Source organism: Trachymyrmex cornetzi, unplaced genomic scaffold (assembly GCF_001594075.2).
Source record: "Trachymyrmex cornetzi isolate Tcor2-1 unplaced genomic scaffold, Tcor1.1 scaffold1093, whole genome shotgun sequence".
Classification (NCBI taxonomy): Eukaryota; Metazoa; Arthropoda; class Insecta; order Hymenoptera; family Formicidae; genus Trachymyrmex; species Trachymyrmex cornetzi.
The window spans coordinates 1-26,582 of record NW_017295646.1 but is presented as its reverse complement, the minus strand read 5'-3'; the positions used below and the strand labels follow the sequence as shown (position 1 = coordinate 26,582).

Sequence of the window (26,582 nt, the reverse complement as noted above, 5' to 3'; positions counted from 1 at the left end):
AATGATAGTCTTATAGAATTAAAAAAAAAATTAGTTTTCTTCAATTTTTTTAGTAGAAAAACTTATATTAACAAATTCACTATTTTTAACCTTTTATTGCCCTCCGTTGTGTTTCCGCATTTACATTCTAAACGCAAAAACTATTGTTTTCCCAAAGAAAGCGTAAATGAGAACATGCCTGGAATATTGTAGACACAACATACGCGGCTATTACCGTTCACTTTGTTACTTGTACATTTGCAATAACGTTACACATACGTACGCGCGCGCGCGCGGCACACACACACATCAAATCGCGAAAAGAGTAATTCAGTAATTATTCGATTTATTGCTTCCTTCTGCCTCACGATTGTACATCAGAAGCAAACTTGTTTCAACCTTATGCTTTCAGTCGTTTACAAATTAACTAATTCAGTGTACATCGCTCGCCATTATCATAAAATTAACAACAAACTACATAAATAGAATCTTTAGTATATCAATATTCTCAGTGAATCTTCTCTACATGTTTTCTTTTTTAATAAAAGTAGAAATGAAAAATATGAAATAAACACGCTACACCTTTTTATCTTAATAAAAGAGAGTACGAAGTCGATAATTACTTACATGCTCATTAATATGTATCCCCTAATATACTTCAGTTTTAAATTTAACTTACACACTAATACAACATCAAATATCTGCAAGTATGATATAAGTTGATGTCAATGATGTCATTGGCACAACATAACGATAGACTCGGGAAATTGCAAGCGAAATGACTCAGAGGCCATTCAGGTTCGTTAAGACGCGTACAAACCCAATCCCCTACTCATCATATACGTTTATCCGTCGAATACATAATACGTCTACATACCTGATGTGATTACAGAATGTACTCATATAACGAGATACCTCGCCAACTGTTTTTTTTACATTAATTATTCTGTAAAAGTTCAACTACTATCAATTAATGCTGAATTAATTCTACATTAACTCATATATATACAAATTAGCAATACTTAAAATTTTTCAAATATTGTAATATATTTGTTTATATTATTATTAACTTTTAGAATCTGTAATCTTTTCTTACATATATTTCTAATGTAAAAAGAATGTTTTCCCCAGTTTGGAAGAAAAATTTATTTCTTTTAAGTTTAGAAATATTTTTTCACAAAGTAAAACTGAATATTCTGCAAATATTTATGACAAGCATGACTATATCATTATAAAAATAATGTCAACTTTTTTTCTTAGGATTTCCAAGTCGTTGTTGCCACTTCACACAAGCAGAACTTTAATTTGTATATTACTACTGCTGAATCTCTTATTGGAACTGTACGAGTCCATACTGACGACAATTTCACTATCGTTAATCTTAACAATAATTGCTGTATTATTTTGTTGGATATTACATCGCGAAACCGAGATCAAGGATGGTTTCGGTACCGTCGCGTCGGGAGGTGGATTTGCGGTAATTGGTCTTACGCGAGCATGGAAGTTTTTATACTTATGCAGGTATATATTACTAATAATTATTAAGATAAAATACATAGATTTACTAATTATATTTCGATATCTTTCTCTCCGATCAATGTTATTAAAACTTTTCACTTTCTTATATTTATATTATAAAATATTGCTATTATCTATATGTCAATAATTTATTGTAAAACCAATTAACGCTTAACCAATTATTATTAATAATAATTAACTTACCTCAAGTTTCATATTTATTAAAGTTCTATTTTTTAGATTTGGTCTGTCTATTCGGTACATTCGGGTTGCAACAACAGGAATCACCGCCGCTTGTTGCGGACTGCTAGCTATTATTGATTCTTATACCCTTTATCATATGGTAAATTTAATTATTTAATATATCTTTAAGAAACAGACATCTTTTGAGATAAAATTACTCATAAAAAAAGTATTTCGTTCTACAGAAAATACTATGCTATCTAATTATTTTCTTAGACAATTTTTCTTACTATGTTCTTCTTCAAACGTGAGAAAAACTTTTCGAAATGCATACTATCGAAACTTGCAGCGAAGCATTTGCAAATATTCGCCATCTCCCCAAAGATGTATTAAAATCTTGCCCACCTCGTTTTGCGTTTACGACTTCCTCAACTCAATAAAGGCGAACAGCATCAACAACATTTTACTACCCCGTCTTTTCCCAGCGTAGAATATCGAATGTATAAACACCGCGTTGCCTGGCACTTCAGCTCATTTTCTCACTGCAAATATATTCGCAACGATAATGTTTCGTCGTTAGATGCAGAAAAGCAGGCAATACACCGTTAAAAGGCCCGATATTGCGCGGAACTCTTATGTGCACTCTACCTCACCATTCCTCAGCAAGATCACCTTCCACTGGATGATTGATCTCTTGCTGCGTGGTTATCACACATCGCTCGAACTCCATGATCTTGGGCAACTTCCGGACGAAGATACTACGAGGAATCAATTTGAACGTTTTCGCGACATTTACGAAACCGAAAAGGTAACAATTTTTGTTTCTTTCTTTTGAAAAAGATTTCACGAGAAATAATCGATCCACTTTCGTAATGTTTACGCAATTCGAAGATGATTAAGATATTTAATTATTATACATTACACTAATAAGTATATCATATAAATACAATATATATATCACTCGTTATTATATTTAATATTAATATTTATTACATTGTTCTACAAAATTTCAATTTAAATTACTTTTAATAATTAATAAAATGAAAGTGTTGTCTCGTCAAATAATGCAGTAATTAATATTAATATTAAATGTAATAACTTATGATAATCTGTAGAGATGATATATTTATTAGTATAATATATATATAATAATTATATATCTTCGACAAGATTTTAATTTGAGTGATTATTAAAAGTGTTTCCAATAATTACTAAAATTAAAATTTTTTCATGATTCGCACCTTTTCATATCAACAAAATCTACATATTGTTTAGCATAAATCGAACTTAAATTCCTAGTTAAGATGCCGTGGACGAAAATTGTCTTTGTGGAAATGTTTTTGGAAACGGATATGGTTAACATTCGCGGCGGGCAGTATCTTGAAGTTCTTCGGCGACGCTATGACTTTGGTGGGTCCTATGACAATTCCGAAGATCGTTAATTATGCATCGAATTTGCAAAACAGTACAAATGAAAAGTTTTTTTCGAAGGTATCGACACATTTCTCTACTGTCTTTTAAATTCTTCTTTTTCATTTTAATATGCTTAACTAAAGGATTAACTCTTTAGGAAATTTTGACATTTTCCCAAATTCTGAAAAATGGATATTTCTTGGGGATCGTAGTTTTTCTTGTCACCATTTTGCAATGCACATTGAAACAAGCCTCTACTCATGTGCTCTGCGTTGGAGGAATACGTTTGCGAACAGCTCTTCAGGTATTTTATCATGGATAATGTTTAATTTATAAATTATTTATTTTTCGTTATTTTTGATGAGCTCAGACATCACAAAATATCGAACAAGACTCGTTGAAATTTTGTTGAAATTTTGTTGAATTGTTTAGGCATTGATTTATGATAAAGCTCTTCGATTGTCTTCATGGAGTATCTCTGAGGAAGAGAAGCCATCTAATAAAGATAAAGAGCAGCACTGTCATCAACAAGCAGCTGATGTTGGAACTGTAACAAATCTCATGACCGAAGATGCGTACAACGTAATGAGTTTCTTCTGGATCGTTCATTACATCTGGGCCGTTCCATTAAAAGTAAGAACATTTAACTAAATAAATATGTACGGCGTATATTTTAATACTTAACATCGCAGAGAAAAAAACGTTTATCAAATTATACAAATATTCTCGCAAAATAAATTACAAGAATATAATTATTAATATAATAAAATATAATTTAAACAATTATTTTATAAAAAATTTTCGAAATACTTTTGTTTAATTTGTATGCAGATTACCGCTATCATTTTCCTTCTGTACTTGAAATTGGGTATTAGCGCGATTATCGCAGTAATTTGCTGCATATTGATCGTCACGCCGATGCAGCTACTTCTTGGAAAACAAATGTCCGAAAATTCCAAATCCATAACGGTAAGAAAGTGATAACTATTTTTCCAATTTTCCTTTTCTTGAGTCTTCAATTTTCTCCAATCTTTCCAGGAGAAAAGCGACACGCGCCTTCGTCTACTTAATGAAATTCTTCAAGGAATACGACTCATTAAGCTACGTGCTTGGGAGAATCTCTTCGAAGATCGCATATATAGAACCAGAGATGAAGAATTGAAGCTGCTGAAAAAGGATTCTATATATTGGGCGCTTATTAGTAAATATACATATATATATATATATATATATATATATATAAAATAATAATTCCGTTCTTTTCTTAAAATGTTTATAATAATAACAGACATTTCTAGACTTTTATGCTTCAATTTTGCACAGGAAACAAAAAGATAATTTGAAAAATTGAAACATTGAATATAATATGAAAATTGTTATAATTTAATAAACATTCTAATAATTTAATTGAAAAAAACAGGAATGTAAATTTATATATTATTATTGCAGACTTCCTAACGCATGCCTTTTGCGTTCTGGTAACTCTCTTCACATTCGGTATTTATTTCTGGTTAGAGGAACGAAATCTTGATGCGGGAAATGTTTTTGCCAGTCTCGCGCTCTTTTCGCAACTAACTGTGCCGCTCTTCATCTTTCCGGTGATAGTACCGATTATCATCAATGCCATGGTGAGGAATAACGTTCTCGCGAGTTAAACGACTTTTTAAATTCAGTCCCCTTAAATTTGAGACATTCCTTCTCGGTTGCAGATTTCTACCACAAGGCTAGAAGAATTTCTCCAACTTCCAGAGATCGTAAATATTCTCCCTAAATCAAATGATTATAAATCAACAACGGATATATTGTCAAAAACAAATTCGTACATTGATAATGATGTGAGTTTTTAAATAAAAGGTCTTTAAAACTAGTTATTTTTAATTGTAAAAAGTAGTTGTTTGAAATTGTATAAAAATAATAAGGTTATCAAGATGCTTATATTTAAAAAATCTACTTTGTGTAATTCTGCAATTGTATTTTTTCACATTTTACAAATTGAACATTGAGTATATTTGTTTCAACAATTCAGATTGAGGCGACGCATTATTTTCTTCACAGACAGAAGCAATTAATAGCGTTACAACTTTTGGATCGCTGGACAATATTGAAGAGGACGAGGAAGATCCACGATCGAGTATCTTGCGTGAATTCGGTCTGCCAATTGACTCCTCAATCGATACAGTATTCGAGAAAGATCTAGAAGTGTCAGAATCTGTTCTTAAAGTCACACCGAGTACTTTCGCTTGGGGATCCGACGAAAATATGTTGATGATTGACGCTCTTAATTTTCCGCGAGGTAAATATATAACGCTAGAAGCAAAGATATTAGATAAATATAATAATGTATTATTTGTCAAAATTATTATTCTTTTAAAAAAATAATTATATTCAAATATAATAAACTAAGACTTCTTGTGTTTTTAGGACAACTGACGATAATAGTGGGAAAAACCGGAAGTGGAAAGACCTCTTTATTATTGGCACTCTTAGGAGAGATTCAGAAAACAAGCGGAAGCGTCGAATGGACTAAGTAATTAAAATTTAAAAAAAGAGAAGAGAAAATAAAATCTGATAGACCTTAATTATGACGAAAATACATTTTTATTGATTAAAAATATTTCGTATTTTTTTTTTCAGGAGTCTGAAGATTGCTTACGTGGCACGACAGCCATGGCTCCAAAATGCAACCTTGAGGGACAATATTCTCTTCGGATCTACATATCGATCGCGAAGATATCGCAATGTCTTACACGCGTGCGCTCTTCAACCGGACGTGGACATACTTCCTGGTCGAGATTTGACCAGGATTGGTGAACGAGGTATTAATTTGAGCGGCGGACAGAAACAAAGGGTTACTATAGCTCGAGCCCTTTACAGCGACGCCGATGTCGTCCTCCTGGTTCGTTTGCTTTTTTGCTTTGTATCTTTAATTTTCCATGCAAAAAATTTATATGCTGATAAACATTAAAAATTGCTTGCAGGACAATCCATTATCGGCATTAGATCAGCACGTCGGTCAGCAGATTTTCGATTACGGTATCAAGAAGCTCTTACTGAGAAACGGTCGAACGGTGATTATGATCACTCACAAATTGGAGCTATTATCAGCTGCGCATCAGGTTTTATTTTATATATTCTTAACACTAATACTTTGGTTAAGTTTTTAAAGATTTTATACAAATCAAAATATATGTTATTTTATATTTACTGTGTTAGATTGAAATTTTTTTTTTAATGAAATGAATCTTTTTTAATTATAATTCTTTTTATTGATATATAATCGTTATTTTTTACGTATATTATTAGATACTTCGAATTAAAAAAATAAGTAATTAATTTTTTCTTTTTATACTTCTATGTAGATATTTCTAATTTTCTATATTTCTTTATGCAAATATAAAAAAATAATTTATGTCTATTAAAAGATGATAAAAAATCAGAAAAATTGCATAAAAATATATTTTAAGATAATTGTTATGGACGGCTGTCGAGTTCGTGCGGTCGGAACAAAATCGAGCATCGAGGATACTGATTCTGAATTAGCTGCAGAGTGGCGAATCGTGAATACGAGACGCGAAGACGAGAATCAATTTCAAAAAACTGCCAAGGACAGATGGTCCTTAATCAAACTAGTCTATAGAATCGGAATGAATAAAACGAAAAAGCACGTTAGTGACGGATGGTGGACTACCGATCGAGATGCCTATGTAGTAAATAATAGAAAAAGCAAACATACATATTAACGACATCTTTGAGATTTATATATGGATATAATTTTATCACTAACGTGTTAATCTGAATTGCGAATCCACTGGCCAATCCTTTTTTAGAATCCGCCGGCATTCGTACCTTTAAGATTACGCCGAACAACTTTATCCGGATCAAAGTACTGGAGTCACGTTCTCACAGAACTTTTAATATCAGAGGAAGAATGGGACACTGATAGGAAACGATCGAAACCGCACCACGACATTGTCAGATTGACAAGTCTTCAAGCGCGAAAACGACCGCCGCCAATTTTCCGACAGAACAGCACGCCGATTATTCTCGAAAATCGACACGTGCCATCAAGGTATAAAGAATTTTGAAAGATCATTTTTCTCTTTTGAACATATATATAGAATGCAATTAGATGAGAAGTCTGACGAGTCAATTTATAAATTTATTTCGAATTGATATCTTTCTTTAGCAAAGTTTCGCAAGTTTTTAATTTTCCATTTAAATATCTCTTTATGATTACAAAATAATTTCCGTGAAATAATATACATCTATATATTTTTTTACACAAAATAAATTCCCTGTTTCAAGTTTTAATTTTGTTTAGAAAAAGGAACAATACTTACAACAACGGACAGCCCAGCGGTGTACTAAAGCAATTCTTCTCTGCTAGGTTTTAAACTTTTTTCTTTATATATAGATAATGTGATTTATTGTTATGAAATACTGTTGAAAAAGTGGAAGAGGAAATAATATAACGCAAACTTTAGGTATCCGGATGAAATGGCAATGAGCAAAGACAAAAACGTTCTGTCTCGACTGATGCCAGGTTCTAACAAGTAATTACAAAAGAATGACTTATGAAAAAGAAATTATAAATAAGTAATTGAAAATTAAATATTTTTTTGCTTCTTTTTAGAATTATTCTGCACCAGGATCAACATTATCATCTTCCGGTGAAAAGATTGTTAGAATCGCGAACTATCGATCAGACGGATGATGTGGAAGAAAGTTAGTTATCAAAAGTATTTATATATTTTTTTTATGTGTTTCTTTAATCTTTTACGATCTTTTCTATTTTTTTTTTTTTGCTTAGAATTTACAAAAAGTATCCGTTTTAATTTCTAAATCTTTCTTTTAGCATTGAACAACGAAGACGTAGATGTACAGGGCGAACTTGAAGTTGACGATAAAAGTGGAATGGTCACTAGAATGATTTGGATGGAATATCCAAAGGCTGGTGGATGGATACCGGGACTCGTTTACGCTATAGCAGCGTTGGCCTTCCAAATCCTTCGCGTATATACTGACTTCTGGCTGTGTGAATGGATGGAGGAAAGCATTCGTTCGCCAGCGAATGTAAATAAATTTTATATATTAAAAAATATATATGAAATTATCGTAATATTAATTTTACAACGATAAGAATATCGCATTTGCGTATCGTGCTCAAAAATGTATCACTAGAGGAACTAGATCTGCGTTCCAACTAATGTCAATAATCAATTGATTGCAATTACTACTACACGCGCTTGTCACTGACATTACTAACGAGTTAAGAATAATTTATTGTTACTACGAAAAGATATTATATGTTAATATTTAAAAATATAGTGATATTTTTACAATCGAAAAAGATGTACCGTGCACGGATGATGTGCTATTACAATAATTTTGAACGTCGATCCTTTTTCAGACGGTGTCCTATTTCATGGTGTACATCATCATATCCGTGGGGTCAATTCTTTTATCAGTACTTTACAATGTATCAGGTCAATGGCTAGGTGCTAGAGCTAGACGGAAATTGCACGAAGAAGCTATCGCCGGACTTCTCGGCGCACCCATCTCGTTCTTCGAATGCAATCTCATTGGAAAGATTCTGAGCAGGTTTAGTGCAGACATGAGTGTCATAGACAAGGTAAATAGACATATTTACTGATTAATTAAACTTCTTGTATTTTGACAATTAATTTACAGTCGCCAAGACAATTTAATATCATATGTTTAATATTATGTAAATATTATTAAAAATAATCTATGAACATAAAGCCATTTTAATAAAACCTAATTTAAATTTTTTATTCCTTTTCTCAAGAAAATAGCTACGGCGATCAAGAGACTGACGTCTTTTGTATTACTCTGCGGTTCGGTGATGATCATTAATATTATTATTTCACCGTGGTTTTTGATCACCGTTGTACCAATTAGCTGCGCTTATTATGCACTGCAAAAATTCTACAGACGAAGCGCTAGACAATTACAATGTTTAGATGGCAGGTATTGATAATCATTATTATCTCATAATAGTCATTTCGAAATATTTAAAAAACTTCTTTATATCCTTTTATATAATCAAAGAGAAACGTAAAACTATAAAAAATTCTTATTATATTAATTTTCAAGTAATTCACAAATCTGGCGTTTATACAAATAAACAATTAATTAATAATAATAAATAATAAATATTTATTATTTAAATAAAAAATAATATACAAGGTGTAGCACTACACATTCGAGAATAATTAATAAAATTAATTTAATTATTTTGTATTATTAAACTAAAATATTTCCATTACTCTTTTTCTTTCACTTTCTTGTTGGAATTTCTAGTACGAGAGGACCAGTAGTAGCGCATTTTTCAGAAACTTTATCCGGCCTACCAACATTGAGGGCATTCAAGCAAGAGGATCGCTTCATAGAGGAAATGATGAACCGCCTCGACATAAACACCAACGCATTTCTCATTTTAAACACCAGTAGCAGATGGTTTGGCATCGCATTGGTAAATATAATGAGTCATGTATAATAAATTGATCTTGACATATGTTGTCATCGGAAAGATTTGTCTCAATCGACCGATATTGTCTGATTGATCCAAAAAATTTAAATTAATTTCTAGAAACTTCTAAAATTTAATAATTAATATAATTCAAAGATATATATTAAATTTATATTTTATAACTTTATTTTAAATAATAAATATATAATTTATTTATTATATAAACCATACATTGATGAAATGTCTGGCTTTAGTGGCAGACTCTTTGATGATTTTTATTGTCTCATAAATAATTTTAGGATTATTTGGGCGCTGTTACCGTGGTAGTAGCCATTTCTACAGCTTTACTTTCTGCGGAACTGTACCCAAGTCGCGTAACACCCAGATTAGTAGGCCTGGCAATAAATTATACCCTCTTAGTGCCGGTATTGAACTGGATGATCAAGTTTAGCGCAGAAATCGAGTTGTACATGGGAAGTGTAGCTCGAATTTGCGCTTACAAAAATGTGCAACCGGAGAAGCTTCATGAAAACGGTAATTTTCAACCTAAAATTCGCTGAAACTTCTTAATTTGCGAAGATATGAAAAGCTTATATAATAAAATATCGATAAACAAAATGTATTAATAATCCGAGTCATGACGTTAATAATTTTTAATTCGTGACAGTCACAATCTAAATCCAGTAAACGATCGATAATTTTTAGTTTTTAAAATATTATTATTGAATATCAATTGACTATTTCGTGATAATATTTCGTCTTTCATTATTATCATCTATCAAAACTGTATACAGTACTTCAATTGTATTTAAATATTGATCAAAATCTGTCAATTGATAATTAATCAACTTCCTGAAATGGTTCGGTGTTTTATTTGTGTATTATCGAAGACACGTACAATGTACAAATCGCCAGACAACGCAAAATTATCTTTCACAAGTCAACTAACATCCAGTTATTTCCCGTTATCTTCCTTATCATATACGTGCTAATCTTAACTGCTGAATTTTAGGTTTACGGGTAGCCAGTGACTGGCCTAATAGAGGAGAGATCGTTTTTGAGAATGTCTTTCTGCGCTATGATGCTGACAGAAATCCGGTGATCACAGATTTGTCTTTAAGAATACCAGCTGGTCAAAAAGTAATCAATAATCTGTAGATAATATAGTAGATAATATAATATAATAACATAGGCAAAATAAAATACATTTTTTAAGACTGCATATTTTATTGTATTTTTCAATCATATGATATGATTACATTTATTTATAAAATATATATATTTGTTGTATATTTTATTATACGATTAATATTCGCAGTTGGGCATTTGTGGAAGGACCGGTAGCGGAAAATCATCAACCGTAATGGCCCTCTTCCAACTGATCGAAATCAGTCAAGGACGCATCCTGTTGGATGGAATTGATATCCGGCAAGTGCCTGTTCGAATACTACGATCTCGGTTATCGGCCATACCGCAAGATGCAATAATGTTTAGCGGCACGATCAGGTGCGCAAATAATACAGTCATAAATCTTTTATTACTGCCAAATATCTAGTTTTTAACGCGGCTCGCAATTCACAGCTTGTATTTGCATCGCATAATACGTATCATATACGGTGTTTATCTAAAAATTAAGTACATATATTCAAGCTTAAAATTAATTACTGTTTGTAGAGAAAATTTAGATCCGTTTTCGGAACATGAGGATCAAGAAATTTGGCGATCCTTGGAACTTTCACAAATCAAGGATGTAATAGCTTCGCATCCCGAGGGACTGAGTACGTAATATAATATAATATGCGTAAAATTAATACGATAAATAACATAATACGTTCAAAATAACAATATAATATATTTGAAATTAATTGTGATGTAGGTCTCGAGGTACGAGAAGGCGGCGAGAACTTTTCAGCAGGTCAGCTGCAACTGCTTTGCATGGCACGTGCGATTCTTCAGCGATCGAGTATCGTCGTTCTCGATGAAGCGACTAGTGCACTTGATATAGCCACTGAGAAATCTCTTCTAAAAGCGGTTGCTGTCGCTTTCGAGGACAGAACTGTAATCACCATTGCGGTAAGTAAGCGTTCGATAAATTAAATGTACATTTTGCTAAATGAGTAATCGATGTATTCCATCAATGTTGAATTAACTAGTTTTTTATTGCAATTTGATCGATTTTTCTTGGATGTTATCAAACTATTAATTAAATGATAAGTCTACGTACTTGCTAAATATAAAGTTACTTATCTTGAATTCTTAAATGCCATGCAGGAATAAATTTGAAATTTTATAATATAGATTATTAGAATATATTGATATCAGTTAAACATATTTTAAGCTTGATGGTAATAAACATTTCTTATCAATAAACTAAAAAAGTAAAAAGAGCGTTTTTTAATATTTTCTAAAATTTTTATGCTTGAAAAATGAATCTTCAACTAGATAAGAATAATATTTTAACAAAACTACTTTCTGTATGCAGCATCGAGCAGCGGCTTTGTTATATTGCGATCGCATCATTGTTTTCGACGAGGGCAAAATTATCGAAGAAGGCTCACCAGCAGATTTAATGCAAAGACAGAACGGAGTCTTTTCCGCAATGATTAAAGCGGTCGAGCAAAGCGGCGAACAACGATAAGAGTAAGAATGTCAATTAACTTCACACACGGAAAGAACGTTCTTACTAAAACATCAATCTAAAAATTTCGACAAAATCGTTCTTTCCATATATATTATAGTATCGATTTAAATATTAAGATAAAAATGTAAAGACTGCTTTAGGATATAAACGTAAAGTTTCTCTATACGTTATAAGAATATACATGTACATGTGACAAAGCTTTATTTTTTATATTAATCTTATGCGTGACTAATTTATTAGTTTTATACAATATCCTAATTTTGTATTATTAATATAGTAATTGTAATTTATAAATATAAAAGGTGATAATCGAATTGTACTTGATGATGTGAATGCGACGCTCGGTATATCGCAGGATAAGAGTGCCTAACGATAATAATTACCAATATCCCCACGTCGTCGACTGTATCTACCACTGCAGAAAAGGTGAGCATGTTTTTCTGTTAGTGGCATCGAGGCCGGCCTGTCGATAGCACCTGAGCTGTTTCACTTATCAGCATTTTTTAGCTCCGATCGACAGCGATGCCGATAAGCTTAACAAGCGTAGAATTTTATATAAAAGAAAAAGCTAAGTGAACGTTTTATTGGCACAATTGTCTCATAAATCATCGCGTGAGAGAGTTACTTTCATCGGCGGACGTGACTAATAAATTAATTAAGAAAGTGATGAATTTTCAATTCTTTTAACATGAAACAAAAAAGAGTTATTTAATCGCGTTATATATAATTTGCAACAAATATATGGCAATAATTATCGGTAAAATCTTAATCTAACAATGAATCAGAATTTTCGATGCTCGAGTCATGTGACTTGATTAAATAATCAAGTATTTAATTCAAATGACAGTTGAAATCTGCAGTGACAAATGATCATCGTGTGATTACAAACGATTCGACGAAAAGAAGTTGCAAGAATGTAGTTATTAATGTGTCTTAAGGATAATGCCATTTATCTAAAGTGAAATATTTAACACTTTATTGTGCACCAATACAAGATCATAGAGATAATTAGCGAGGAACGGAATCGTAAAGTTTGAGAGGTAAGTATTTCTAGCAAATTAACATATGCGTTATTAGCATATCTTTTTACCATTAAATAGTATATTAATAGATTTTTATATTTTGACATGTAAGTTTCTATACTTCTCTTTCCTTCTCTCTCTAATATTATCAAAGAAATAATATAACGTTAATATGATATGATTTATTTATTGACTGATTAACTATTGTAGGGAATCCCAGATAAAATAAGTTGAATTGTCTTCAAACAACGGATATTAAGTTCTAGGGACTAAAGCTATCCCCTTTGTTTGCTTAATGTTGCTATCTAATTGTCAATAAAAAAAGGTGAATGATAAGAAAGAAGGGTGATTGTTTATTTTGATGAATCAAAGTGAATAGACGATAACGAAAATATGACCATTTAAATAAATAGTTTACAATTGAAAAATAAAATTTATAAGTGGACATATTTTAGTTATCGCAAGAAAAATATATTAAAGAATTAAAATGGGAGCGCACCGGTCGTGGTGCTAAACAAAGCATATAAATAGTGATAAAAACTCGTGATAAAAGATCATCATTACGCAGATAAGAATGAAGGAAACATAAAAGCAAATGAGATCAGAAGAAGACTTTTTTAGTTTATTAACTCACAGATAATCATTGGTAAACTAAAAGAGTTTTGTTGCAATTGCTAAGTGTAGTTGACAATAGATCTAATTGTTTAAAGTGTTTCTTTCAAAACGAAAAAACGTTTCTCGAAGGTTTCTTAATTGTTCTTAATAACATTAACAACAGCATATCTTCAAACAATGTCTTCAAACATAATAGTATTTATGTTGCAATACTTAATAATTACTTTAATTATCAATATTTCTTTTAATTGCTTATGTTGTCATATAAAGAAAATAAAACTTCACTTTCTTTAGATCATTATTTGATACTAAGAGTCTATTCTTACTAATTTAATTATTGTCACTGACGTATATTAAAATTTTACGATAAAGCATCGTTGTCTTGGATAATGAATCTTGACGTTCAGTTACACTTTTATATTGAAAACTTTGGATGCACGTGTACAATTTTTGTTCATTAATGTGAGAGTGCAAATCATTGCTGAATCAGCATTGCACACACACAAGCAGATATTATTATACTTGAAGAACATTTATCTTATGTTCAAATATTTTACTTTAACCTTAGAAAAATATATAAAGACGCTATAAATTGTAAATCAATAAAATTAACATTTTAATCCTCGAATTGCAGCAATACTCAAACTAATAGAATAGATCAATGTTATTTCCAATTTAAACAAAATATTGTTTTATCTAATTTTACAATAAATTTGTATTTTTAAATTGAAATTAATATTACCAGTGTTTTTTTATAAAAACTTTTATCTTAAACTTAATTATGTGACATTAAAACTTAATATTACACGCTGATTCCAATAAAGTAATTTTTAATGAATTATGATCTTATACTTATTTCCGAAAAAATACAAAATAAAAAAAGAAACAAAAAGATTATAAATAAAATTTTTAACCGTTACTCTTAGTTCGTATTTATAAGCAGCAAAGTTAACAAAAATTAAATTAGTATTGTTACCCAGTAAAAAGAGTATATTTTTCCTGATAGTTACAATGCCTATACGAACGTTTGACAAAGAACACGAAGGCAGTCTTATTAAAAGAAAAAGAATAGACTCATTAGATAAGATGCTCGCGCGCCACATATACCTGCTTGTTGACACTGCTCGTCGCCGCTCTGTTATCGGCTAGATAAGATTTCTGTGTCTTTGTCGTACCTGAGCATCAGTCGAACGTGCGAATTCATGCAGTACACCTCCGTGCGGTCGTACTTGAAAAAAAAGATCTATGTCTCTTTCCTCCGAGATCGCGCGAGCGAAAAGCGCATAATCTTGCTTGACATCATTGTTCGTTAGTGGGCCTTCCGGCGCAGGATTCTCAGTCCAGCTTGAAAAATTTCCCACGTCAACCTGAAGGGTGAGTTTCGCAAAAAAGTATGAGCATTGCTAATTGTGTTGCACATCATCGAATTTGCTCAAGACAATGCTATGATAGACTTGTTTCTCATCGCACATTTTTCTCACTGCGCGATTGATTATCTAATCGATTCACGGAAACGTTGACTAGTATTCCTGATATCATTCTAGACTGATAAATTTCAAGATCGACTTGCATTCCGATGTCGATAAACTGAAGATGGCAACCAAGTGAAAAGATTTCCTTTAATCAGTGTCGCAATGAGAGTATAAATATCGGATTGTTAATTCGATTTGTGTACAATTTGTACAATTTAATTTGATTCTGTTGCGAAAAAATATAAAATACAGATTCAATATATTTTACATTATTTTATATTATATTTATTTTATATCATTATTTTTAATATATTACTCTCAAATCTTATTACGAAAAAATATATAACTAGATTTTTATTGAGCAACGTATAATATTAATTAAAAGAAGAAAATTACATTGTATTTACACATTAAAAATTCAAAGCTTAATACTCGCTTTATTAATTTATATAGATTTATATAGATTTATTTGCGATCAATTAGTATTGTACTGTCTTTTAAGTACCTAAACATTATATGTGCAATAGGAAAATTTATTTTTCTCAAAATTATTATTATTTTTTATTATTAATTATCGTAATACTTTTAGTTATTGCGCGTTTGTATCTCTGTTTATCCTGAGTACAAATAATTTGCAAACAAGAGGCAATGAGTAATAATTAGCAAATGAAGCCATAAAAAATAGCTATTGGTTACAAAGCAAACGTCATATGTATATAAGACGCGTGTGTCGCGATAAGAAAATTAATTATTGCCATACACACGTATAGGCATAGATGAAGTTAATTAATCTCGGCAATGATTGTCGATATTGTTGATTAAATATAATAATAAAGAGCCTATAATAAAGAGGCGTCTATACACTGAGAGAAAATGTTTTGTATTTATAACTATAATTATATATAATTACTATATATATATAATTATATAATTACTATAATTATGATTATTACTGCTATAATAATAATAACAGTAACTATGCATATAGTTCTAGCAACGAATGTACATAGTTGGCAACCTAAAATGACTATAATTATAGTTATTATAACCATAAAATAGTTGAAATTACTATAAAAATGATTCAAGCGATTATAATTTTATAGTTATATTTTGGGACAACTATATTTTTTATGGTAATTTCAACTATTTTATGGTTATAATAACTATAATTATATAGTCATTTTAGGTTACTAACTATAAACATTTGTTGCTAGAACTATACACATAGTTACTGTTATTATTATTATAGCAGTAATAATCATAATTATAGTAATATGTAATTATAGTTACAAATATCAAATATTTTTCTCTCAGTGTATGTATAACTGACGTTATCAATATTACCTTAATTGTCCGCGGCTTGTAATGTGTACGCAGACTTCTTCGCAAATATATCGATAAAACATTGAGCAATGCTCAATTGCTTGCTACCTTAACACATATAACACGTATTATCTTTGTGTTACGTTATAAAATGTTTGCGAAACATTTCACCACGTGAAGTAACAAAGTTCTAGAACTGGAAACTCATAATTAGCAAAGAAAAGAATTTTTATATAATTATCAGGAGAAAAGAATGTAAAATGTACGAAAAGGACATTTAAATTCTAAAAATATGCTTTGGCTTCTTAGACTCTGAATTATAGTTACTATTTAATTTTATTCTTAATTATTAATTAGATAAGTTTATGATTTAGTAATTTGCAAACAAAATCATTAAGTATATCTATTTTTAATACTGTGTTATTGTTAATAAAAATAATCTTAATATATATAATAATAAAAACAAAGACTGTTGTAAAAAAAGATCTAAACTAATCAAATCTAAATTATATTTTTTATAATAAATCGAGTTAAAAAGTTGTACATTGAAGGAAAGGCGCTTGAGTTTCAAGACGAACTGTAAATTTTCCTCAATTATTGAAATTCGAATCATTGTTGCCCACAGACGATACACTCGGTTTAAAAATATGCAAGTCTGAATATTTTAAGACTTAATGAGACAAGAATCGTATTATGTTTTATTTATCCTTGTCATTGGTTTTTCGCAACCGCATCATGACGTGCGGTTAAATATTGCCGGTGTTTTCCGTCAGGGAAATCGACACCGAGCTCATTGTGCAACAGATTACAATATCGTTACGTTTCCATCATTTCCGGGATTCGTGACCTCGTAATTTTTACATAAACAACTACACTGAAAAGCGAAGCGAAAAAAGTGTCGCGCGATGCACTGGCAAATCATGTCGAGCGCATCGCCGCATAACGAGACGTGAACCGTAATATTATTCTCCCGAAACCTTAATTCCGAGCTGTTAACAAGGCATGGTTGTTTTTTTTTACAGACAAGAAATGTCGCACTAAGAGAATGGAATTGCGTGTAATTGTCGATCGACCGCCGTTTTCGCTCTCGTTTTCCTCATCTTTCTTTTGACATATTTTATTTATCACAATAAATAATAATTTTATATATTACAAGACACAAACATAAAATATTTATATGAAAAATGAATATAAAATATTACGAATATAGTATTTTAATCAAGTCTTCCTGGTGCGTAATATGGGTTGAATAGTATTTTTTTTTTTTTCAAAAAACTTCTTTCAGTTACGAAACCCGAAGTACTTTTCCGACTCTTTTGATTTTTCCTGTTACGTAAAAATAGTTTAATTAATTTATCATGAAATACCGGAAGTGCGAGGTTCTTTCTTATTTTTTATTTCGGAACACGATGACAAAACGCGTGATTTACTTATTCGAATAATGAACAACGATACTATCGCTTCGTTAATTATAGTTATATAATATTTGTAGCTTGGTGCGCGCGTTAAGATCTCGTAGGCTTGAATTCAATTACTTCACAGCGATGCAATTGCTTGTGAATCGCTTTGACACAATTTGTCCTATTACACAGATAGTTTTGAAATATTTCTTTTTTATTAGCCGATTCTTATGGAAGAGATAATATATTTAATGAATTTTCAAAAATCTTACTGTATAGAAAATTACTTATTAATTAATTGATTGCTCGCAGAACTTATCGTGCATGCTTCAACGACCGTATAATCAGAGGATATATTTAGGGTTTGGGTAATCGTTTGCTTGTGCGTTCAATCAAATAGCGTTATCATGGCCTCAATATAGTGCGTACAATCCGATACGAGTCGACCTTGCATGAGTATAAGGAGGTCACGTATCATTAGAGAATTATGCGAAGATTGTATCTATGCAAATACTTTTGTGATTTATTAAGTAATTATAATAACATTTTGACAATATGTAACAGAGAATTGTCTTGAAATTTTATGGAAATATAATAATTATATGAAATGTTCAACAATTGATGAACTCAATATGAAGAACAGAATTGTATTGCCCTCGCAAAAAAATTTGTAAAGATTAATATCTAACTTTTTCTTAATTTTGGTTGTTTATTTTTTTATCTTCTTTTAAAACTTTTTTATATTTAAGTTATAAATTCTCTTTTTTATTCGGTTACCCCGCAATATATTCATTATTCAGTGCTAGAATTTCAATGATTCCGAAAAGAATTCTTTCAGTGTTGATAAAAAAAAAGTCATTTTGACACCAAAGTCATGAAATAATAGTAATTGGCATAACTGAGGCTTCTAAAGCGTCCTGAATAATGAATACGACTAAACGATCGCGATATCACCTCAAGATTCCTGCGCTGTTTGCATATCGGTGATAAACGAAGTGACGTCTCCTCGTGAAACAATACCCGAGGAAAAATTAGAAGCGAATAAATTCGCTTGCAATTTTGTGTGCACCTTGCAAAAGATTCTAATAAAACCGAATAACTCATCGTATTGCATCGTAACAAGATTAACAACAACGTGGATTTATCGAGTGGTTTCACAATAAGATATGCGCAAGCCTTGACGGATTTTTTGCGAAAGAGCAGTGCTGAAGAGAATAATAATTGCGAGTCTCTCAAATTTTAATAAAGAATTGAAGATGTTCCTATATTGCAACTTGAAGCATTTTATATGTATAATAATAAAACAAGCCGTATAATTTTAATAAAATATTCTTTTAAAGAACTGAAACTTCAGCAATATCTTGAAGAAACCTGCATCAATGATATCTGTAAAATTAAGTTTTCTGAGTACATTTATTTTAATTGAAATATACAAAAAAAGAAGGAAACGAAATTATTATTAAAATTATTTTAGTCCTCTTTGAACAGAAGGAATAAAATCTTCATGCTCTAAATCTATAAAATTTGTTTTGTACTGCATTTTATATATAAGAAATTAATTTATAATAGTTATTACAAAGTAATAAGAAATATTAACGCAACAATACAAATTGCAAATTAATAATCGCAAGCTCATTTATTTATTCATTTATTATGACATTTACAATTTTGAAAGCTTCAGCATATTATATAGCGCTTCTTTCCAGAAAAGTTGCCATAACTAAAAATCTTAACGAAATGGAAAGGATGATCGGACTTGGTAAAGTGTCGAGAATATTCTCATCATGAGCATGTGCTAATGCATTATGACGTCAAGGCACAATATATCACGTGCGCCAAACACCATTAGCATAAGCATGTGACTGCTGTGGTAGCAATCGACTCTCGCAGCGAGACCGAGTCGTATGAAAAAAAGAGCTGTGTGTCACAAAAAGTGGAGTAGTTATATGATGAGCGTAATGCGATCCGAACGAGTCGAAGTGTTCGACGAAGGAATCGAGTGCCGGTCATGAATGACCTCCGCGTGCAGTGATATCGAAGAATAATTACCTGTTGAGAGCCGCTATGAAGAAAGGAACGTGATACGAGTGAGTGAGTGACCGAAATAATTATCCTAGTATTATGTGTTCCGCTCAATTATGACTATCAGCTTAATTAAACGTTTCTTCGACGCTGACGGGAAATAACTATTAGCCACAGATATGTTGGATGTATATATCAAACGGTGAATAAAATTATACGTCAGAGATCAAATTAGTTGCCTCTTCATTAATTTGTTCATTTACTTAAATTGATTACCCTGTGCGAAAATAATTAGACCTCTGTGAGACTTTGACTTTCGGCGAACTAATGAAGAAGAGAAAGAGAGAGAATTCTTCTAATGTTAAATATTACAGATGAAATAATTGTGGATAAAAATTACGTTGTGAATTAATTAGCATGCCATCAGGGATGCAATTATATCAATAAACAAAGAAAATATTAAAATATTGCACAATTTTGCTACACATTATATAATATTTTGTAAAGACTTGTGCACATAAAAAGTGTGCATAAGAATTATTATTTTATATTACGAATTTTCAATGTATATATCTATACGTTTTTTTTATGTTTACAATGTAAATTTATATTTTTTTTCTATCAAATAATACAAACATTAATGATTTAAGCTATGCTTAAAATAAATATTAAAGGGACACGTTTCTTTCAGGTGTTAAAAGAATTTGCTTTGGACATGCTTTGGACGAAGATAACATGAGGTTCTCATGCTTCCCGAGGGCCAACTTCCTAACATTCCGAGGGCAGAGGGGTAGCATCAATCTCACCCCTCTGCCGGGCTATGAGGACTCCAGTTTCACTATAGGCGTCGTACGTCTTATTAACGTAATTTATAAATAAATCACTTATCATTAGAAGAGGCATAATTTTATCAAAATTATCTTTCTAATTAAAAATTTTTTTTTATTAAAATACTTCAATCTCTATTAGATACGTCCGCTACCTGGTACCTTGCCTCCGATAACTGTAAATGGCACTGTTCCATCATCATCCGAATCATCCACATCACTCACGAAAGTCATAGTGTCGTCACCGCCGTCTGAGACCAATCATGTCAATCATCTTCCATCACATCAAGAAGAATCTGGATTAGAAGATGCGGCTGCTGTAAACAATGGCGAACAATACGTAAATAATCCAAGGGGTGGCGTCATCGGAAGAACGCCAACGCCACCCTCGGCACCGACACCCGTATACGAGAAAGATGCCAAGTAACCAGAAAATAATAATGATAAATATTCATAAATTAATAATAATTTATAACATAATTTATGGTAGCTAGCGTTGAAATTTATATAATAATTAATGAAAATAATGATATTAGAAAATTATAAGTTTTTAATTGTCTATTATGTAATTGTTTTCTAATCTCTCGCGATATAGATTTTATTTTATTTCATTCCTTTCGAAAAAGTATAGAACATAATATTATCGTTCTTTTTTTTATTTATAGGAGTGCCAGGCAAATTAAAAGGGCTATTTTGGAGAACGAATTTCTGGGTAATCTTGAAGAAAATCAGGTGGAGTCACTCGTTTCTGCCATGTATCCAAAACAAATACTTGCTAATACTCAAGTTATCCGAGAGGGCGATATAGGTATAGCCTCTTTTTTACTTGATAAATATTAATGTACACAGTTATATGTAAATTTTTTAAGCATATTGTTTATTTATAGGCTCGCACTTGTACGTGTCGGCGGAAGGAGATTTTGACATTTACGAGGGGAACAAATTCCAAAGAAGTTTTGGACCAGGAGTTGCGTTTGGAGAAATTGCTTTATTATATAACACAAAAAGACTTCGATCTATTAGCGGTAAGTGTGAAAAATGAATTAAAAAATCGACACATTTCTAAAAATTTATTACACGTTTTAGGAAATATTTCTCAAAATTAAGTACAAGTATATTTAAGTTTATGTAAATATTATAAAAAGAGAAATTTTGTAAGACAAGCTATATATATTCAAACCTGGAGTAAAGTATATATATTCAAACTTAGTAATTTACAATATTATTAAACACATTAAAAATCATCGAAATTTAAAAAATTAGAAGTTTTCTTGAAAACTAAGTTTTCTTGAAAACTTAGTTTTCTTGAAAACTAAGAAGTGCTAATGCTTTGAAATTAATACATGTGTCTAATTTTGTGGTTCAGTAAAGAAAGCTGGAAAAGTATGGGTTCTCGACAGATCAGTGTTTTTAACTATAATGATGAGAACAGCTCAGGAACAACTGGAGGGCAACATCCGTTTCCTCCAACGCGTTTCCGTTCTTCAAAAACTTCCGGAACCCAAGGATCATGTGCTCGCGAAGATATCCGATCTTATAAGAGTAGTAAGTAAGAAGATATTTCAAAAGATACCATTCTGCTCGCCGCTTAGTTTATAATATGGCTTAAAAGAACGTTATAATAATGCTTGCAGGAATTTTTCCCGGCTGGAGCGAAAATACTGCGACAGGGCGAGAAGGGTGAAAAATTCTACATAATCAGCGGTGGCAACGTACGGATCACCAAAGACACCGAATATGGAGGCGAGGAGGAACTAGTAGTCCTCGGCAAAGGAGATTACTTCGGCGAATTGGCTCTCTACGATGACGAGGGTGAACGACGTGCCAACGCGATCGCGCTCGCACCTGGTGTCGAATGCTTGACCCTGGACAGAACGTGAGTTCAATTAATACACGCGTTATTTTATAATTAATAAATCTCTGAAGTGTGTGTGTGTGTGTGTGTGTCAAATTGATTGTATATGTCGTCAAATTAAATAAATTTAAAAAATATAAGTTGCAAAAGCTATCTTAATTTCTATGAAATAACCGTGAATTATTTAATCTAAGATATCAATCATTTACTTCAAACTGTACGGCGTTGTCTACAATACGCGAAGTAAGCTTGGTTTACGAAGTAAGAGTAAGAAATTGACCAATCACAGTCAATTGTGAAAAGAATAATCGACTGTGATTGGTCAATTTCTTACTCTTAAATCAAGCTTACTTAGCGTATTGTAAACAACGCCTTACATTTTTTTTATTTTGATATTTTACTTCATTTTAAGATAAATTTAAAAAATTAAGAAACTTATCCCTCAAGATTGTTACTATTAACTATTATACAAAATTATTATTTTATTTTACAAAGAGACATTCATAATTAATCAATGGACGACGATCTTTTTCCGTAAATATAAAACGTTAAAAATATTACATAATTCGAAGAAATTGCCAGGTCATTCCTGAACCATCTGGGCAGTCTGGATGAGATTCGCAACAAGAACTGGTTAGCTGAATATGAAAAGCAAAAGCGTTCGTTGACCCCAAAGAAGTGGACTAACGAGTATGCAAATTTAACCTTGATCGACCTTGAAACGAGAGGAACGTTAGGAGTTGGTGGATTCGGTCGTGTCGAATTGGTGACACTCAGATCCAACCCGAATAAGAGCTTCGCTCTGAAGAAACTCAAGAAGAAGGTCATGGTCGAGCAACAACAGCAAGAGCATGTGCTGAATGAGAAACATATTATGCAAGCGTGCGATTCTCCTTTCATATGCAAGTAAGTTATCTTTCGCTGAAATTTGATATTACAATGTAGATCACGATTAACTTGTAATATTATGAAACTATCATTGCTAGTATAAAATGATATTTCAAATCAATATAAAATATATATTTTAGTTTATTTCTGTTTCTCAATTGTTGATAAACTGTAAAAACAACTAACATCGTAAAATTTGTAATCGACATCAAGATTAATAAAAATATGTAAACGAAAAACTAATTGACTAATAAATTTAAATCAAGTATAACAAAAGAATTTTTAAACAATATTAATTAGATCAAAGTTAATATAATTTCGCATTTTTTTTAGACTTTATCAAACGTACAAAGATAGCAAGTACGTCTATTTTCTTATGGAAGTATGTCTCGGCGGAGATGTTTGGACAACTCTTCAAAGGAGACGTCTTTTCGATGACGTCACTACACAGTTTATGGTTGGCTGTGTAGTAGAAGCCCTCGATCATCTTCACTCACTAAACATTGTTTATCGAGATCTCAAACCGGAAAATCTTATGCTCGACACACGTGGCTATTTAAAGTTGGTGAGACATTCGATTTTTAATTATAATAACTTAACTCTCAATTACACGATTATTATAGTTTCTTCGAAATATACATTTAGAGATTATTATAATCGGGCCTGCGCTGCTGAAATATAAGGCGCAAAGGAGATTTTGCTGTCCCTCTTAATATTTCTATTTACCAATCTTATGAATAGGAATAATCTTTAAAAAATTTTCTAAATATCTTTTTATAGAGGATGAAATTTGATCATGCAACTAGAACAGAAATCTGAAAGATAAAAATTTTTTTTTACTATTAAATTTAATAGAGAAAATTTTCACGTTTCTGTTCTAGGAAAACGATCGATATCTTGATGCTAAAATGGTTTTGTATGTACTGAATGTAATGGTTCTGTATGTACTGAAATATTTTAGTAGCATCAGAAAATAAACAATTATTCACTCCAACGGTTGGTGATGTACAGTACAAGTTTTGGAAAAAATTAAATCTAACAGAAGCGAGCATATGCAATTGGTTAGGAATAGAGAATTGATCCTTTAAAACTTAATTTGGCGCTTTCTTTGTTAATGCTTTTTTTATTGTGCAATATATAACTTACACACCTGCCTACTGCAGCAGGCCCGATTGTGAGAATGAGAAATTCTACAAAAAAAAAAATTATCTCTCTTCCGTAGGTGGACTTTGGTTTTAGTAAGAAAATTGGTCCGGCCAAAACGTGGACATTTGCCGGTACGCCAGAGTATGTCGCACCGGAAATTATTTTGAATAAAGGCCATGACAGGTAAGAAATTTAAGATTGTTCCAACGTTCATTATAATTGTTATATTGTTATATCTATATGATTGTTATATCTATGCTTTTCTATATTTACATATTATTGTCTTTATATATTTTTCTATATGTTTTTCCCATCGCATTTAATTCTTCATTTCGTTAGAGCGGTGGATTATTGGGCTCTCGGTATCCTAACTCATGAGCTTCTCGTTGGTAAGCCGCCTTTCCGAGGATCCGATCATATGACAACTTATAACAATATTCTCAAGGGAATCGAAATGGTTAGTATACCAAACATAGTCAACAAAAACGCCAATAATCTCATCAAGAAACTACTCCGTTTGAACGCTTCCGAACGACTGGGTTACCAGCGAAACGGTATACAGGATATTCGCGATCACAAGTAAGTTGTTAGAAAGATTTTACAAAAAAGAAAAAAAATATTTATATTTTTAAAAACATTCCATGCTTAAATATCTTTGTGAGAAACTATTTTGTAAAAGATATTTTCTATTTTATAAAATAAGATGCTTTCCAATATAATATAAAATAGAGAAAAAGATAGTAACATGGGATTCTTTTTGTTTTTTTTTGTGTAATTTTTAATTTTTTAGTTATACAAATATAAATATATATTTAGTTATATATAAATTTTAAGTAGCCTATATTTTATCTTTTCCTTTATAATGATTTCTATCTTTGTCCTTTTAATAGATGGTTTTCCGGATTCAACTGGCAAGCACTTCAAAGATTGGCTCTACCGGCTCCCATTGTACCAACGGTATATTACTTTTGCAAACTTTACACTTTTTATTAATAGGATTTATAAATAAAACGCTTTCAATTTTTTATTTTTTATGCAAAAATTTTACTTCAAATTTGTATTAAAATCATCTATTTTATTTGGGCATTTCTAGGTACGACATCAACTCGATACACGAAACTTTGAAAGATATCCACCTGACCGCGATATTCCACCGGACGAATTTTCTGGCTGGGACATGGAATTCTGAGAAAAATTCTCTGTATAACACAGACAGATACAATAATTACACATCTTTGTGGTATCAAAAAATGCATTTGTTAACCGTTTGTATCTGTTATAGAAATATTAATTGTTGTAGCTCTTTTATTAATTGTTACCAAAATGTAATGACAAGGATACTAAAATATCAACTCGATATATTTTTGAAATATAAAAATAGATAACTGCATTGCTAGATTAAGACATTTGATTAAGACATTTTTTTTTGTTAATAATTAATTAACAATAAGTAGCCTTTTTCAAAAAAAATTTTTACTTAACATTTTCAATTAGTCTTTTTATAAAATTGCATAGAGTATTGTTTTCTTGAAATTATTCGCGTATAAAATTCGTCGATCCATATAATTAATTACATTCTTTAGATCTTTTAACGACTAATTGATAAAAAATAATTTACTAACGTGAGAAATTATATTATTTCTTTATAAGAGCACTCACTAATACATTCCGGTGTATCTTAAATATAAATGAATACCCAGGAAAAAATGTTTTATATACATAAATTATATAAAATTATATAAAAATATATATAATTTTATATAATTGTATATAAATGGACATATT

The 26,582-nt window shown here is 31.0% G+C and overlaps 2 protein-coding genes across 7 annotated transcripts; both read left to right on the top strand.

Annotated features, from left to right (window-relative positions):
* Positions 1-757: 757 nt before the first annotated feature.
* Positions 758-12,250, top strand: Sur (Sulfonylurea receptor). The gene is made up of 30 exons (XM_018507794.1): positions 758-777; positions 1,240-1,500; positions 1,738-1,840; positions 2,261-2,488; positions 2,980-3,171; positions 3,251-3,397; positions 3,526-3,726; positions 3,925-4,062; positions 4,132-4,294; positions 4,543-4,721; positions 4,803-4,928; positions 5,149-5,386; positions 5,515-5,620; positions 5,728-5,989; positions 6,072-6,209; positions 6,558-6,800; positions 6,921-7,162; positions 7,415-7,480; positions 7,578-7,646; positions 7,727-7,818; positions 7,949-8,166; positions 8,504-8,725; positions 8,903-9,084; positions 9,418-9,589; positions 9,886-10,120; positions 10,599-10,726; positions 10,905-11,092; positions 11,261-11,364; positions 11,463-11,659; positions 12,069-12,250. Exons 1-30 carry the CDS (start codon positions 758-760, stop codon positions 12,222-12,224), a joined length of 5,016 nt encoding a protein of 1,671 aa, XP_018363296.1. The 3' UTR covers positions 12,225-12,250.
* Positions 12,251-12,978: 728 nt separating this feature from the next.
* On the top strand, positions 12,979-26,129 carry LOC108761623 (cGMP-dependent protein kinase, isozyme 1). Of its 6 annotated transcripts, none has more exons than XM_018508270.1 (14): positions 15,059-15,238; positions 19,766-20,146; positions 20,773-20,945; positions 21,051-21,331; positions 21,574-21,716; positions 21,796-21,933; positions 22,275-22,453; positions 22,543-22,784; positions 23,346-23,669; positions 23,985-24,216; positions 24,874-24,980; positions 25,137-25,376; positions 25,688-25,754; positions 25,891-26,129. In XM_018508270.1, exons 3-14 carry the CDS (start codon positions 20,817-20,819, stop codon positions 25,984-25,986), a joined length of 2,178 nt encoding a protein of 725 aa, XP_018363772.1. In that variant the 5' UTR covers positions 15,059-15,238; positions 19,766-20,146; positions 20,773-20,816; the 3' UTR covers positions 25,987-26,129. The 6 variants fall into 6 exon arrangements, with proteins under 6 accessions (XP_018363762.1, XP_018363772.1, XP_018363753.1 ...); XM_018508251.1 differs by having other exon boundaries at positions 19,766-20,150; XM_018508260.1 differs by lacking the exons at positions 15,059-15,238; positions 19,766-20,146 and adding an exon at positions 12,979-13,267.
* The last annotated feature ends 453 nt before the right edge of the window (positions 26,130-26,582 follow it).